The following is a 16,516-nucleotide window of genomic DNA, read 5'->3' on the forward strand; positions in this document are numbered from 1 at the left end:
ACCGCACCCAGCACGGCCTGAGCCACCGCACCCAGCACGGCCTGAGCCACCGCACCCAGCACGGCCTGAGCCACCGCACCCAGCACGGCCTGAGCCACCGCACCCAGCACGGCCTGAGCCACCGCACCCAGCACGGCCTGAGCCACCGCACCCAGCACGGCCTGAGCCACCGCACCCAGCACGGCCTGAGCCACCGCACCCAGCACGGCCTGAGCCACCGCACCCAGCACGGCCTGAGCCACCGCACCCAGCACGGCCTGAGCCACCGCACCCAGCACGGCCTGAGCCACCGCACCCAGCACGGCCTGAGCCACCGCACCCAGCACGGCCTGAGCCACCGCACCCAGCACGGCCTGAGCCACCGCACCCAGCACGGCCTGAGCCACCGCACCCAGCACGGCCTGAGCCACCGCACCCAGCACGGCCTGAGCCACCGCACCCAGCACGGCCGCCCACAGCCACGCACAGCCGCCGCACCCAGCACAGCCTGAGCCACCGCACAGCCTGAGCCACCGCACCCAGCACAGCCACGCACAGCCGCCGCACCCAGCACAGCCACGCACAGCCGCCTGCACTCAGCACCGCCACGCACAGCTGCCCGCGCTCAGCTCCGCCACGCAAAGCCACCCACGCACAGCACAGCCACATACAGCCGCCCGCACTCAGCACAGCCGCCTGCACTTAGCACAGCCGCCCGCACTGATGGGGGCGCAGGATGGAGCAGCACATGATAGGGTGGAGCAGCACATGACAGGATGGGGGCGCAGGATGGAGCAGCACAGCCACCGCACCCAGCACAGCCACCGCACCCAGCACAGCCGCCCGCACCCAGCACAGCCTGAGCCACCGCACCCAGCACAGCCACGCACAGCTGCCGCACCCAGCACAGCCACCGCACCCAGCACAGCCACGCCCACCCAGCACGGCCACGCACAGCCGCCTGCACTCAGCACAGCCACGCACAGCCGCCTGCACTCAGCACAGCCACGCACAGCCGCCTGCACTCAGCACCGCCACGCACAGCCGCCCGCACTCAGCACCGCCACGCACAGCCGCCCGCACTCAGCACCGCCACGCACAGCCGCCCGCACTCAGCACCGCCACGCACAGCCGCCCGCACTCAGCACCGCCACGCACAGCCGCCCGCACTCAGCACCGCCACGCACAGCCGCCCACGCACAGCATAGCCACGCACAGCCGCCGCACCCAGCATAGCCACGCACAGCCGCCGCACCCAGCATAGCCACGCACAGCCGCCGCACCCAGCACCGCCACAAACAGCCGCCGCACCCAGCACAGCCACGCACAGCCGCCCACACCCAGCACAGCCACGCACAGCCGGCCACACCCAGCACAGCCGCCCGCACCCAGCACAGCCTGAGCCGCCGCACCCAGCACAGCCGCCGCACCCAGCACAGCCGCCGCACCCAGCACAGCCGCCGCACCCAGCACAGCCGCCGCACCCAGCACAGCCACCGCACCCAGCACAGCCACGCCCACCCAGCACAGCCACGCACAGCCGCCCGCACCCAGCACAGCCGCCCGCACTCAGCACCGCCACGCACAGCCGCCCGCACTCAGCACCGCCACGCACAGCCGCCCATGCACAGCACAGCCACATACAGCCGCCGCACCCAGCATAGCCACGCACAGCCGCCCGCACCCAGCACCGCCACGCACAGCCGCCGCACCCAGCACAGCCACGCACAGCCGCCCGCACCCAGCACAGCTGCCCGCACCCAGCACAGCCGCCTGCACTCAGCACAGCCACGCACAGCCGCCCACAGCCACGCACAGCCGCCTGCACTCAGCACCGCCACTCACAGCTGCCCGCACTCAGCACCGCCACGCACAGCCGCCCACGCATAGCACAGCCACATACAGCCGCCCGCACTTAGCACAGCCGCCCGCACTGATGGGGTGCAGGATGGAGCAGCACATGATAGGGTGGAGCAGCACATGACAGGATGGGGGCGCAGGATGGAGCAGCACAGCCACCGCACCCAGCACAGCCACCGCACCCAGCACAGCCACCGCACCCAGCACAGCCACCGCACCCAGCACAGCCACGCACAGCCGCCCGCACCCAGCACAGCCACGCACAGCCGCCCGCACTCAGTACTGCCACGCACAGCCGCCCGCACCCAGCACAGCCGCCCGCACCCAGCACAGCCACGCCCAGCCGCCCGCACCCAGCACAGCCACGCCCAGCCGCCCACGCACAGCACAGCCACATACAGCCGCCCGCACTCAGCACAGCTGCCCGCACTCAGCACAGCCGCCCGCACTGATGGGGGCGCAGGATGGGAGCACATGACAGGATGGGGATGCAGGATGGAGTAGCACATACCAGGATGGAGACCATATACCAATATAAATGCTCGCCACCCGGGCGTAGAACGGGTTCAATAGCTAGTATAAAAGAACAGGGAAAGCTAGTCCCTTAATGCTGCCGGGATGCGTGCCGGGGGGGGGGGGGGCCGATTCACCTTACTCAGGTTCTGAGTCCCCCGACTGGAATAGCACTGACTTCAGCGCTGAAAAACCGCCGGCCGCAGCCCCCTCCAGGAGAAATAGTGACCGCAATGGAGGAGGAGGAAGATGGCCGCCGAGATCTCGTCTGGAACGAGAAGCGCCTGAATAGGGGGGCGGAGCCGCTAGAAGGGAGCAAGCGGTGGGCGGGGCCTCCCAGGCTGCGGCCTAAACAGGGCCGAAGCCGGGGACTAAAGTTATGGCTTCGGCCGGCGCGCACCCGCAGACTGAGGGGAAAAGTGCCGCGAAGCTCTGTGGGGACCCAGTCGCTATGGAGCCCTCCTCTGACCGTCGGAACACCCAAATCTCACGGAGCACTTACCCCAATATGGAGGGGGACCATGGCAGATGCTGCAGGTAGGAGCTGTGCCCGGGTAGATAGGCCGATGCAGGGTTGGGGAGCCTCCATCCACCATCCCTGCAGAAAAGGGGTGGAGAGGAACCGTCTGCCTCCTTCCATCATCCGCTTTTTCAGTGGTGATGCAGTGGGGGCTGCTCGGACGCCACGCTGGAAGGTGCCTCTGTACAGCCGAGGGTAAAACCTGGTGGACAGGGCTGAATGTCCGGCAATAGGCCTGGCTGCAGAAGAGGATACTGAAGGTAAAACTCCAGTGCTCATCTGATAAGGGAGGGGGGAGATCGGTGCCCTTGAAGGGGCCCGTCGCCCCTAGAATCAGCTCAGGCAGTGGCTTCCCACGTCGCAGGAGAGGATACGGAGAGGTAAAACTCCCGTGCTCGCCTGTTGATGGTTCGAGGAGATCGGAACATGAAAGAATCCGTCGCCCCATTCGACCGTAGTAAAAAGTAAAAAAAACGGAAAAAAAGAGTTCTTTGGGTCTGAATAGCAGACCCGTCCGTGTGCCTCCTACGGACACTAAGCAAGAACTGGTTAGCTGGGAGTCAGCAGAGGGGTGTATACTGCAGGGGAGGAGCTAACTTTCTTTGTAATACTTAGTGTCAGCCTCCTGGTGGCAGCAGCATACACCCATGGTCTGTGTCCCCCAATGAGGCGAAGGAGAAAATGACGCATGTAACTGGCACATGACTAAACTGCAGCATCATAAACGTAATGCCACCAGTACCTGGCATCCAAACAATCAGCCGACAATGGCAACGGCCATAACGGAGCAATGTAAGGGCGGAACAAAGCAGGCCTTAATGGTTAATGGCCACTGCTGGGTAATAGGGTTTCATCAAACTCATTTATCACCCAATTATGTCCTGGACAATCCCTTTAAGGCTATGTGCACACGTCAGGATTTCTGGCAGAAATCCGCATGCATTTTTACCGCGTTTTTCATGCGTTTTTATGCGTTTTTTCCCAAAGCATAGAATACCGGGAAAACCGCGAAAAAAAACCTGCAAAATTAATGAACATGCTGCTTTTTTTTACTGCGATGCGTTTTTTTCAAGGAAAAAAACGCATCATGTGCACAAAAATTGAAGAATGCATTCTAAATGATAGGATGCATAATGCATGCGTTTTTAATGAGTATTTATAGCGTTTTATCGCGAAAAAAACTGAACGTGTGCACATACCCTAAAGGGCACAGAATGTCTGTTCAAACCAGATACAGGAGCTTGCTGCTTCGTGGTGGGGTCAGTCATTTCTATACACCTCCCCACCTGCTTGGTTTCCATTTATTTCCACTCTTCTCTGGTTCTATGAAACCAGAGCGGTCAATCAAAGAAGAGATGGGTGGAGATAGAGGGAAAACACGCAGGCGGGAAGGTGTATAGAAAGGATTAGCGCCACCTTTTTGCACCGAGCGGCAGGACTTCTTTTGGACAGCTATTCTGTGCTAACAGAGCCCCTTTAATGAAATTAAATGATAGAAAATTAGGTATTACTTTGCCTATGGCAAATCTGAAAATAGAGTGGAATAGTTACCCCTCAATATCACAGGGTAAAAGAAAAAGCCTCAAACTGTTTCTCTGCTCAACTCGGCAGTGTTAAGTAGAGCTTAAGCTAAATGCAAGTTGTGGAATACGTTTATTATTAGTGCAATACATTTATATTATGAACAACTTTAAAAGGACATTTTTTTGGAAGAGGACAAACCCTTTAAGGAGTTACCGTAGTATTCGCTTAGGACTGTATCAAAGTCAGTTTCCTCAAAAACTTCAAAGAATAAAAAAAAACATTTACGCGTAAAAATATAGACGATTAGGCCCCATCATAGGGACTCAATACACTAGCCAATCTCAAAGCAGTATTAGGTTTGGTGCTGGAATACCAGAGAGACCCTGCTGACAACAAGACACTGTACCCCACTAGTTAACAGATTATTCTAGATCATCTTTCCAACTACTCGGTTTTACAAATAAAACTTGAGTGATGAATCCTCTTGTCTGTATACAGTCAGCACTGATTGGTCAGAGTATGGAGGGGCTCACCCCCAACTAATAGCAGTTGTCAGTTTATTCATGAATTTGGGGGAGAAATAAGGCTCAATTAACCCCACAGCCCTATGTTGGCGGCATCAACCAGGAGGATCTTTACGCCTTCCGTCGGAGGCATGTGTCCACAGGGTGATCCATTACTGACCGGGCACTGGAAGTATTATAGACCATCAGGTTATCTGAACAGTTTTTACTTTGATTTTTGATCAGGAATCATTTATAGCTGTATAATGTATACACGTATAAATACCTCTGGACGAATAGAAGGTAGTATAACAATTTCTTGCAAGGCTTGTTTGGCGAGTTCTTGTCCTGCAATGTCTGAAAACTTGACAGATGGCCCACTAAAAAACAGAACGTGCCGATCTTAGGTTATTATACGTTAGCAAAAATCTAACGAACACACATACAAATAAGGAACGGACCATGTACATACACGTCTTCAGTATAAGCAGAGTATGGGGAACATAATACATTTTAGAATATAGACGGCCCACAAAACATCTACAAGTCTATGTTCGGACTCCTAATGTGTTTTCTGGTCTCGGACATGTAACAGAATCATCACCGGGTTGTGGTCCTCCACAAGATATTACTGAAGGTCTAAACGCAAAATGTTCCAAAGAAAAACCCTTAAAGTGTTACTGTCACTGTATAACACCTTTTATGTACTATAGACTATGAATTGTGTTGCTGATCATAGATAATATAAGTGATGTAGTGTTAGTGAATATGGACTCCGCTATTTTAGCCAGAACTAACCCAGCCACATATTAAATGAACGAACAATCATTAGAATGGCAATGTGCAACTTAACCAGGCAAAAGCAGCAGCTCAAATGGGGGTCCGATTTGCTGCCCGTAACAGATACCAACGGTTGCATTGTAAAAGGGTGTTGATACAATTTTAAAGTGAGCGTCAAATTTCCTTTAAACTATGATTAGGTACGCCTGTGTGTCTGATACGCATCAGACGGTACCAATTCCCTGACCCAATTTGCAAGGATTTCAATTGCAATTCGATATGCAAATTGCCTCTTCAGAGAAAAAAAAAAAAAAAGGACTTGAACTCTATAGCGCCACCTATTGGAAGTAGCGATCCTACAACAGGTGGCGCTATAGAGTTAAAATCCTTTTTCTCTGAAGAGGCAATTTGCATATTACATTTCCCAGAGGAGCATTGCACGGCGAATAAGCCTCCTTACCGTGACAAGCCAGAGCTGGTATGTCACTCTCCACAAGGAGATACCTTACCCCTTAGACATCAATTACAATTCGAGAAACGGAATGCTTTTAACAGAGGAAAGTTTTTCTTCTGCTGTCATTATTAGACGCTGAGCCTGTGAGTCATCTGAGCACTACAATGGGATTGATTTTTAGAGCCTGCAGATTCCCCTCTACTACAATTTCCTTTAACAATGTGAGCTACAATGCAAAACTATACCTTCATATGGCAGGACAGATCTCACAATGCCACCACAAGGAGGCGGCTTCCAGCTCCATACTGAAAATGGCTTCAAAGTGGGGAAGAAGCAATTAATGCCCCATACACACTATTGTATTTTTTGGACTATAAGACACTTTTTTCCCAAAACATTTTGCAGGAAAGTGGTGGGTGCATCTTATAGTCTGGATGTAACCTATAGTCCAGCTGAGCCTGTGGGGGTGGAAGAGGCAGCGGCGAAGGAGTGGGTTAACCCAACATGTTCCCACTGTTAAGGAGAATTAATATTCACTGCTCCCCAAGCCTATAGTCCCATCCTCCACTATGCACTGAAGACTGCAACGAGAGGTGGGACTATGGGTGCCGAGAGCAGTGAATAATCACTAATTGCAGGCACTGGATCACCCAGCCGCTGCAGCTAACACGTGTGCCTGCCATTAAAGAGAATGACTATTCAATGCGCTCCACATCCATGGTCCCAGGAGTGTGGAGTAGTGAATATTCCGGCAGCAGACCTCGTGGGAGGGGGGGGGGGGGGGGGGGGCTGGGGGGGGAGTGTGACAGTGACGTCATGCACCGCCTACACGCCAAAATCGCGGGCTGGCATCAGAACAGGGCACCGTGCTGCGAGGGAGAGGTAGGCGAGTAGAATATTTTTTTATGTGGATGGTGTGATGGGGACCGTGTATACCAGGATTAGGGGGGCCCATATATGCCAACATGAGGGATATTGGTACAGACTTGAGGGACATTACCCCTACAGCAGTGTAAGAAGCCCCCCTCACGCCATATGGCCTTTTTCACACATCAGTGTCTCCAGTACATGTGGTGACAGTTTCCACACGTGCCAGAGACACTGACACATGTAGACCCATTCAAATGAATGGGTCTGTGCACATATCTGTGTTTTTTCACGGACTGTGTATCCGAGTGATCCACACGTTCACATGTCCATTTTAATGCAGCTGCATGGATCACATGGACCCATACAAGTCAATGGGTCTTTATAAACACGTACCGCACACGGATGCAGTCCGTGTGCGTTTTTAAAGTTATAGGGTTAACATTGAAAAACTGTTCCTTTACTAGACCAGTGTCTAGACCTTCACTGGCAACACCCTTTAAATACATAATCACTAATGGATAACTCCCTTTGACATCTTTAACCATTTAATTAATGCATTATCCCTTAATTTTCAGATACAAACCTTTGGCTCTGGTACGAATCCACACAGAAAGCACATGGATGTGACACATGTACAGAGTTCTCTGGTACAGGTTTTTTCGATACCGGAAATATCAGGACGTGTGAAACCGGCCAAACTGAGTCATGACCACATTTTTTGCTTCAATTTTATTTTTCTATTTTCCTCCTCTAAAGCTTGCATCTTTTGGTCTGGTGCATCTTCAGCTGTGTGCACACGGAGCGTTTTTGATGCACTTCCACTGCATTTTTTCAGAGAGAAAATGGGCCAAAAAACCTATGAAATCCTTATGCAAGTTAATCCTAAAACCCAAGTTAAAGTCAAGAATCCTGAAGTGTTGTGCACATAATCAGTAAATTTCCTTTGAGCATTTGCAGTGCATTTTTCTCTGCAGCATGTCAATTCTTTGTGCGGATCTTTAGCGTTTTTCACACTGACTTCAACTGAGTCAGTTAAATCCGCAGCAAAAACGCAGGTATAAAAAGGTTTGCGGATTTGCTGAGTTTTTGCGGGCTTTCCATGGTGTTTCCCACGCTGTCATCTGTGTGACAGCGTGAGAAACATGGGCAGAGCAGGTCAGCAGGCATGGGCTAAAAAGACTACTCCTCCCATCAGGCTAGGTCTGTCGTCACTGAAAACAGTGATAGCAGGAGCCGCTGGTGGAAGAAGTAGTCTCTTGTCAGCTGGCACCTGTGCTTACACACAAAAAAAAAAAAAATATTTAAATAATAATTACATACATATTGAAATAAAAATCACATTATACTCACCTTGGTTCATCCAGCATTACATGAACACCCGATCCTTACACTATGGCTGGTCCGAACAACGAAAGCAATTGTTACCATCCACCTCTCGGGTCTCCTTTTTTCCTATAGATTGCAAGCTTGCGAGCAGGGCCCTCATTCCTATTGACATTTATTTTGAACTATTATTTTTGTTATGCTGTAATGTCTATTGTCTGTACAAATCCCCTCTATAATTTGTAAAGCGCTGCGGAATATGTTGGCGCTATATAAATAAAATTATTATTATTATTACTACTCAACACCAAATCCTCAATGCCAATGTCTCCGAGAAAAAAAAAATCCAAAATAATAAACCACCATATACTCTCCTGTGCGCTGTAGTCCACGTAATCCCGAGTGTCCCACGGCGATCCCACGTGTAGAACAGCCACATCAAGAGATGTGCCTGCTCTACCAGGATGCAGGCGATTATCTCCTGTCAGTTTATCGCTCCAGCAGTGTATCACTGAGCTGCCCTGACAGTTCACTGGAGTTCATCAGCTGATCAACTCCGATGCTCTCACTTACGGCACTACCGCTGCGAGAGAACTTAGTGACTGCTCTCCAAGTCATCATGATTGTCATGGGACATTATGGATTATCTTCTCTGCAGACAGGTAAGGAATATTATTTTATTTTTGTTCTAGGAGACGTTGGCGTCAGTGGATTAGGCATTCGGTGAGTATGGTTTTATTTAGATTCAATAAAGGAGTGTCATTACTTCAAATAAAAAGGACTTTATTCTGGGTGTGTGGGTTTTTTTCTAATATATCACTATGGGTTTAGTAATGGGACATCTAATAGACGCTTCTCAATTACTAACCTGAGGGCTTGATGTCACCTGACAATACAAAGGTGACATCAACCCGCTCCCCCAACCATTACCCCACTTGCCACCGCTACAGGGCAAGTGGGAAAAGTGAGGCTAAGTGCCAGTTTTGGCGCATCTTTTAGATGCGCCTTTTCTGGGATGGCTGGGAGCTGATGTTTTTAGTCTGGGAAGAAACCAATATCCATGGCCCCTTTCTAGGCTATTAATATCAGCCCACAACTGTCTGCCTAGTCTTTGCTGGTTAGATTTTTTAGGGGGACCCTATGTCAATTTTTTTCTGGGGTCACCCTGTACACTATCCAGTAAAGGCTAAGCAAACAGCTGTGAGCTGATATAACCTGGGAACCTTTATGGCTATTGGCTCCTTCCCAGATTATCATCAGCCCTCAGCTGTTGGCTTTCCCTCTGCTGGTTATGAAAATTATGAGGGAGCCCACGCAATATTTATTTTTTTTAAATAAGAGTTGCCGTTTGGCTACAGCCTATGTAGGTTCATTGTGTTAACGCTCCTACATAGGCTGGTGACAGTGTGTGCGTGCATGCATGCGTTTACCGGCTTAGTAATGAGGGTGTCTGGCTCACACCTTTTCATAACTAAGCTTAGAGCTTGGACTCAATGACGGCTGCTGACACCAAGCCCTAATCACATTATTCTGATTCTACTGCACCAGAGTGGAAAAGGTGTTTATGAACAAAGAAATCACATCACAATTTTTTTTTTTTATATATATCTTTATTTAGCTCAAAAAAAGCCTTCATTGCTCTACAAAAACACATGCAAAAAACACATGCAAAAGACGCATACAAAAATCACAGCAAAACACGCGTTTTTGCTGCCAAGAGATGCAGAAACCTTGCAGAAATTTCTGCAAGCAAATACTCAATGTGCGCGCTTAGCCTTATAGTCCTAAAAATACGGTGGCTAGCTGGCAGCCAACCACCATCTTGGCTGTCTCCCATAAACTGGATCGCTCCAGTGTTCTCCATCTCTGCCATCGGCTTTTCAACAGAAGAACAAAACAATCAGCATTCATAAATTGGTAGTCTGAAATCAGACATGCCAGATCACAAGCTACCCCAACAATCAGTAGGCTGGTGCCCCCATACTGTATGCTGAACCTGTGATATTGGTCGGTGTGGTCAACACTAGGCTAATGTGTAGAAAGTGGGGTCATCTTTAAGCGTAAACTCATTCAGTCCATGCATAGTTCTCAAAGCACATCACTTACCTGTCTACAACTTCATTCAAAATCAGGTTTGCAAGATTGCTGTCCACATTTTTTAAATTCTTCATATCTTTTTTCCTGAGACCTGGAGTTGGTGTTGTTGGCTTATTGTTCGGTTTACTGTGTTTTACGCCAGCTCCCTTAAATTACAATTAGAAAAAAAAACACATTTGTATGCATACAAACGCAAGAGACAAAATGTAGTAGTTGCTCGTTTCTGGACCACACATCATCATGTATTTGCCTTAGGTATTTAATATCATAAAATGAAACAACCAACTATGATGGAAAGTGCTGTAGGCTGAATACGATTTCAAAGTATTCACAAGTTACTACAATATACAAAAACACAAAATACACTGACAAATAACATGATACACACAGACACACACAGGCTGGGCTTTGGCATACCCTTGGAGCTGAAGGATTTAAACCAGTTTGTCTGTTAAAAGAAGAAGTGGTACAATTGGGAATCCTAGGTGCACTGGAAATACCAGGGGACATAGCTTTGGGAGTGACTTTAGCCCTTGGGAGAGGGTTGCTGGCAACAGAGACAGGGTCTTTCTTTTTTGGAACGGCACCTTTTTCTGAAAATGAAAACAAAAATAGTTAATTCTACATCAGATAAGAGGAAAATACTGAGCATACAAATGTGCAGTCACACAACAATGCAAATATCCTCCCCAGAGACAAAGAGGACTAGAACTCTAGTGTCATCTATTGGATGACGCAATCCTTAAAAAAAAAAAAAAAAAATTATATATTAGTATATAATTATAGGCCATACAATATATAGTATTGTATGGCCTATAAGTCTACTTACACAGGCTTTGCACTGTAGAATGAGAAACATTCCCCTTAGGCATCTGTTCATGGATCTCTCACTTACCAAATCAGACCTTCTAATAGGTCACTTCAAATGGAGATTCTGGTTTGGCTTTCATACCGAGTCATGTGGCAAGGGGATGACATTGACTTTAAGGATTGCTAACCCAAAAGGTGGCACTAGAGTTCTAGTCATCTTCTCCGAAGAGGGAATATGCACATTTAATTTCCTAGAGAAGTAATATAGCCTAAACTACTCCTTACACGCCACAAAGGGAAACATTCCCCCTTACCCTTTACACAAGAGATTCGCAGGGTTTTTTTTTTGGTACGTTTTTGGTTTGGTTTTTTTAAATATACCATATAACGACAATATAAAATAGGGGACATTTGTTTATTCTGAAGTTACACACTATACAGAAAAATGGATGAAATGATACATAAAGTGAAATAGTGTAAATGCTTATAACAAGTCAGACAGTAGCCCCTAAATAAAAGTAGTCTGGTCTGCACTTTCATGAAGTCTTGTTAAAGTGCAGTGCACAATTGTGGGGTCAAAACTACCTTGGGCAATAACACTTACCTACCACATGACACATCAACATCAATGACTGCAGCTCCTAATAACGGACTTCATATCAAACAGAAATCTCATTAGCAGACCTTAAAGACGCACTCCAATCACAGTTTTTATCTTCTTAATATATTGCAATCAGATTATATAGCACTGTGGACTTACTCATTTTGCCTTTCCACCACCTAAATTATTCTCTTTTCCATTAGGTCTATGACATCACATTAAAAACTGACTAGCTAGAGAAGAAGAAAGGGTAGAAAGAACGTGAGCAATTGGAAGTACACAGTGATATATAATATGATAACTGCAATATATCAAGAGGATCAAAACTTTGATGGGAGCAGTTCATCACCTTACCATAGTCCAGACCCAAAACTGGGTGTACTGGATATAGGAGCTACCTCCCGATGTAGGGGCTTCTTTCTCTTTTCAAAAAATCCCCACAATCTTTACATTTTCCCCTGATGAATCTCCCATAAGGGAGAGGAAACGCGTAGGGAAGTTTACATGGCAATGGTGGGTACAACTTATTAGCCTGACTTGGGGACTGCCCTTGTCAGGGCGGGAGCACTACAGGGGCACGACTGGGGTAGCATAGAAACTCTTCCCCCTCCCCCTCAACGGATGCTCCTGTGAACAAAACTACGCATTTGGTGAGACAAAACCATTTTTTTTATTCAGCACTAGTTATATGAGCACGCCTTGCACTTTATCACTTTATTGTCTTGTTGAGTATTATCCATTGGTCTTTTAGATATTTATCATTAAAAGTTAGGTTTTATTCTATATAAGGTTTTCTCTTGGCTAGTCTGGAGCAATTCATCTAACAATTAAAGAGAATTTCATCTTCTAATCCGGTCAGCTGGATATGGCAACAGAGCAAAACAAAGGCCAATATTCAAGCCAGAAAACTGCTAGATAAGTCTACTGGGGCAGTATTGTTGTGCAAATCCTAAGTGCACAGTGTGACTTTTGGAGTTTTTACACGTCATGCACAGCTCACCTGAAAACTGGGTGGAACTTAAGTCAAAAGAGGGCATGGCCGAGTGGAGCCAAAAACAATAAAGTGGCCTAAGTGACAAAAATGTAATCTTGTCCCTGACCACAGTACATTTCTTGCAGGGGTGCACAGCAGCTGAAAGATGCGCCAAACTCATTAAGGGGCACATGTCTTAATAAACTAGGAGCATCTTATGCTTCAAAATGCTAGTGTTGATGAATGGGGGCCAAAATACTCAGTTATACACCTGATAAAGGACTACTGCGAGAAACCCCACACTTAACCCAGTGTCCGACAACCTAGACATCGCATTTATCCCCAGGATTCTTCCCATTAATTAGCCACTTTAGCTCCTATCTTGGCTCCAAATGGTTCCGTACAATGTGAGCTACATGCAAACTTATTGATCTCATGAAAGTGATTCCCTCATCTCAAGGGCAAACCAAAAGGAAATTAGCAAATCCTGCAGTAAACCAGCAGTGTATGCACAATATCTCCAGTGGTCTTGTGTTACATTGGCAGAAATAGCTGCTCTGCTAATAAAACAGTGAAGTCCACATGGAAAAAAAAAAATATTCAAAATTTAAAGATCTGGACATATTCAGGGCAAACTTTTTCCTCTTTTAAATGTATGCATTTTTTTGTTGAAAAAAAATATATATATACAGTACAGACCAAAAGTTTGGACACACCTCTTCATTTAAGGATTTTTCTGTATTTTCATGGCTATGAAAATTGTACATTCACACTGAAGGCATCAAAACTATGAATTAACACGTGTGGAAGCTCATCAAGAGAATGCCAAGAGTGTGCAAAGCAGTCATCAAAGCAAAAGGTGGCTACTTTGAAGAACCTAGAATATAAGACATATTTTCAGTTGTTTCACACTTTTTTGAATTCCACATGTGTTAACTTATAGTTTTGATGTCTTCAGTGTGAATGTACAATTTTCATAGTCATGAAACTACAGAAAAATCTTTAATTGAGAAGGTGTGTCCAAACTTTTGGTCTGTACTGTATATTTACTCAATTTGTCTTTTATAGGCTTCTTGTTTCATTGCGTATTGCAGATTAGTGAGTTATCTGTAAATCCATCAGTGAAGTCAATCTGATGGAAAAGTTTGTAATGCTTCAGACTAAGTTCACATGATGAGTTTTTGACACTGCAGATTTCGGCTGCACAAAAAAGCAGCATCTAACCGTCCCAGTGAAATCTCATGCCCACTTCATTTTTTTGTGTTTTATAATACAGTGTAAAGCGACCTGCAGTGCGTTATTGAAATCTGCAACGTCAATTTCGCTTAAGGCTACATTGAGTTTTATGTGCAGATTTTCCCCATAGAATTGCATTAAATACGGAAAATCTGCAGGTAAAAAAAAACATGTAAACCATATGACTATCAAGGTGTTGTCAAAGCCAAATACCAGTAGGTATCAATAGAAAAGAAGCTTCATTTAAAACATGACATACTAAAGAAGAGGAACCGCAACACCAAAAATAATAAAAATACAAGTAAAAAAGACACAAACTCAAGTAACCTAATTTACCAGTAGGCCCATTGTCTCCTTAGAGAGAAAGAGGACTAGAACTCTATAGCGCCACCTATTGGAAGTAGCAATCCTAAGTCAATGTCGACCCTTTAACGAGCCCTGTCACATGACTTAGGATAAAAGCCAAAGCAGAATCTCAATTTGCAGACTGTTTCGGGGTACTGCCGCTTTTTCGGAGCTCCCTTGTGCCGATTTATGAGCAAAGACATGAAAGCAGAGCTAAACTTTCAATTGGTCATAAATCAGCTGATAGGAGCCCTGAAAAACAAAACAGGAAAGAGCTACAGACTCACATCAGAACGACCTTGCTGCTGGATTCGTAGATTAAATAATTTGACAGTTGGGCTGGGCAATTCATTAGATTAATTTGCCATTGAAGGTCAGCACAATTTTTATTTTGAATAAAATAAAATAAAAAAAAAAAAATTCTAATTTTTGCTCCGCCCCCTCTTGTCAATGGTGCAGAGGGCAGTGTAGAAGGGAGAGCAGAGCCGTTGAGAGCAGTAATTAATCGTAGAGCAGCAGAAGAAGCCACACCAGGAAGAGAGCAGGAGAGAAGTGTCAGGTGAGTGGTGCAGGGGCTGTCCAGATCAGTGCCAGCTGCCACTATTAACCCCTTCCCCTCCAATAGCCTACGGCCTAGCTGTCAGATTCAATACAGGAAGAAGAGAAAATCAGTATTCTCTGTGCATCCATACAATCTAATCTTCTCACTGCAGCTCAGCAATACATATTTCTGTGCCAGAGGGTTAACCCTTTACTGCCCCCATGCACAGGACCAGCAAGGGGAGAGGGGATGAAGGGGGAGGTAAGGGTTAACCTCCCATGTGCCCCTTCTGTATTTGGCCCCTTGTATCTAGTCACCTCTGCTCTAATAAGACAGTCTCAGACCCCTCGCTGTCACTATCCTGTCTGACCAGTCATATTAACACTTAAATAAGTAAGAAGTAGAACCACATGGTCACCATGATCCTAAGAAAACAATTAATCTGACCCCATGTCCCACGGCTACTAAAAGGAAATTGGTCAGCAATTTGTACATCATCTGTGAGCAGCTTGATGTAGGCAAAGAAGATGAATTCAATGATGTGTCACTTAGATTACTGAGTGCAGGCGTTCTCACACAGCTTTTAGATTTCACAATACAGCAGAGCTGAGGAAGCTAGCCCCGCCCACACCAGGCTCTGTACATGCAATATCTATAGAAAGGGAGGCAACCATCACAGGAGGGGGCGTGTGGGACCAGGGTTCACAGCAATGATAAGCTACTGGTGCTAAAACAATCATTGTAAGCAAACAAAACCTGGAGCTTGAGAAGACAGTGTTTTAACCCCTAAATCATGCTGTCTTCAGATTATATAGCAAAACCCTGCTAACAGTTTCCTTTTAAATAATAATCGTGTTTGTAGCTAAACTCATACCATTTATCATTTTGCCATAGTTAATAAAAACGGGACTTGTCTGAACGTCCCACCGAAACTGCCACGACTTACACCTCATTTCTACATTCTTACGAGCCCTTTTGTGACCGATTGGTGAGCAACTATAAAATCAACTTGAAAATCGTTATCACTGTCTTGTCTCAAATCTTGTGCGACGTTCTGTTCCCTGGGAATGTGCAGCACAGCTGTGTACGCTCCCCGCATTCACTGCACTTTACCAGGAAGCCGGACCACCATGCCAGATGTGCAAAGAGGCAGTGATGACAGCCCTGGCTAGTGTTCACAGGAGGAGTGGGAGGATTAGTTGGGGGGAGTCATCACCCTCTGACTAACGACACACTAATTAGCATATTGCAAGGGAAGTTTTAAAGTTAGTTTTATAGTTATTCACCAGTCACTAAGCCACAAAAAGGGACTTGTTAGAATGTAGCAATTGGGTGCAAAAAAGTCATAACGGTGGTTTAAAGGAGGCTAGTGTAGCTGACTGGTTCCCTTAAAGGTGTTCATGACTGATCAACACCAGGTTAATTACTTCAGGGCCCCATATAAAATAAAAACAAATATTCAACTGCCTGCAGAAGCATGGTGTCTGATTAATAGCCTATTTGATTATGTCAGGTCCCCTTTAAACTGGAGTAAATTTCTGTTATAATTTACGACACTTTCGGGCACAGATAATAAAAAATTTGAAG

At 46.9% G+C, this 16,516-nt stretch overlaps 1 protein-coding gene across 2 annotated transcripts in view; it reads right to left on the reverse strand.

The window, feature by feature from the left end:
• Positions 1-16,516, reverse strand: part of SPAST (spastin) — a 77,664-nt gene that overhangs the window by 33,252 nt on the left and 27,896 nt on the right. For both annotated transcript variants that reach the window (XM_077283153.1, XM_077283152.1), the window contains 3 exons: positions 10,841-11,016; positions 10,433-10,569; positions 5,186-5,279 (listed from right to left, as the gene is read on the reverse strand). In XM_077283153.1, the coding sequence (XP_077139268.1) occupies positions 5,186-5,279; positions 10,433-10,569; positions 10,841-11,016 (407 nt within the window). The remainder of the gene's footprint in view (positions 1-5,185; positions 5,280-10,432; positions 10,570-10,840; positions 11,017-16,516) is intronic.

The sequence above is a fragment of the Ranitomeya variabilis genome, chromosome 2 (assembly GCF_051348905.1).
Source record: "Ranitomeya variabilis isolate aRanVar5 chromosome 2, aRanVar5.hap1, whole genome shotgun sequence".
Taxonomy (NCBI): Eukaryota; Metazoa; Chordata; class Amphibia; order Anura; family Dendrobatidae; genus Ranitomeya; species Ranitomeya variabilis.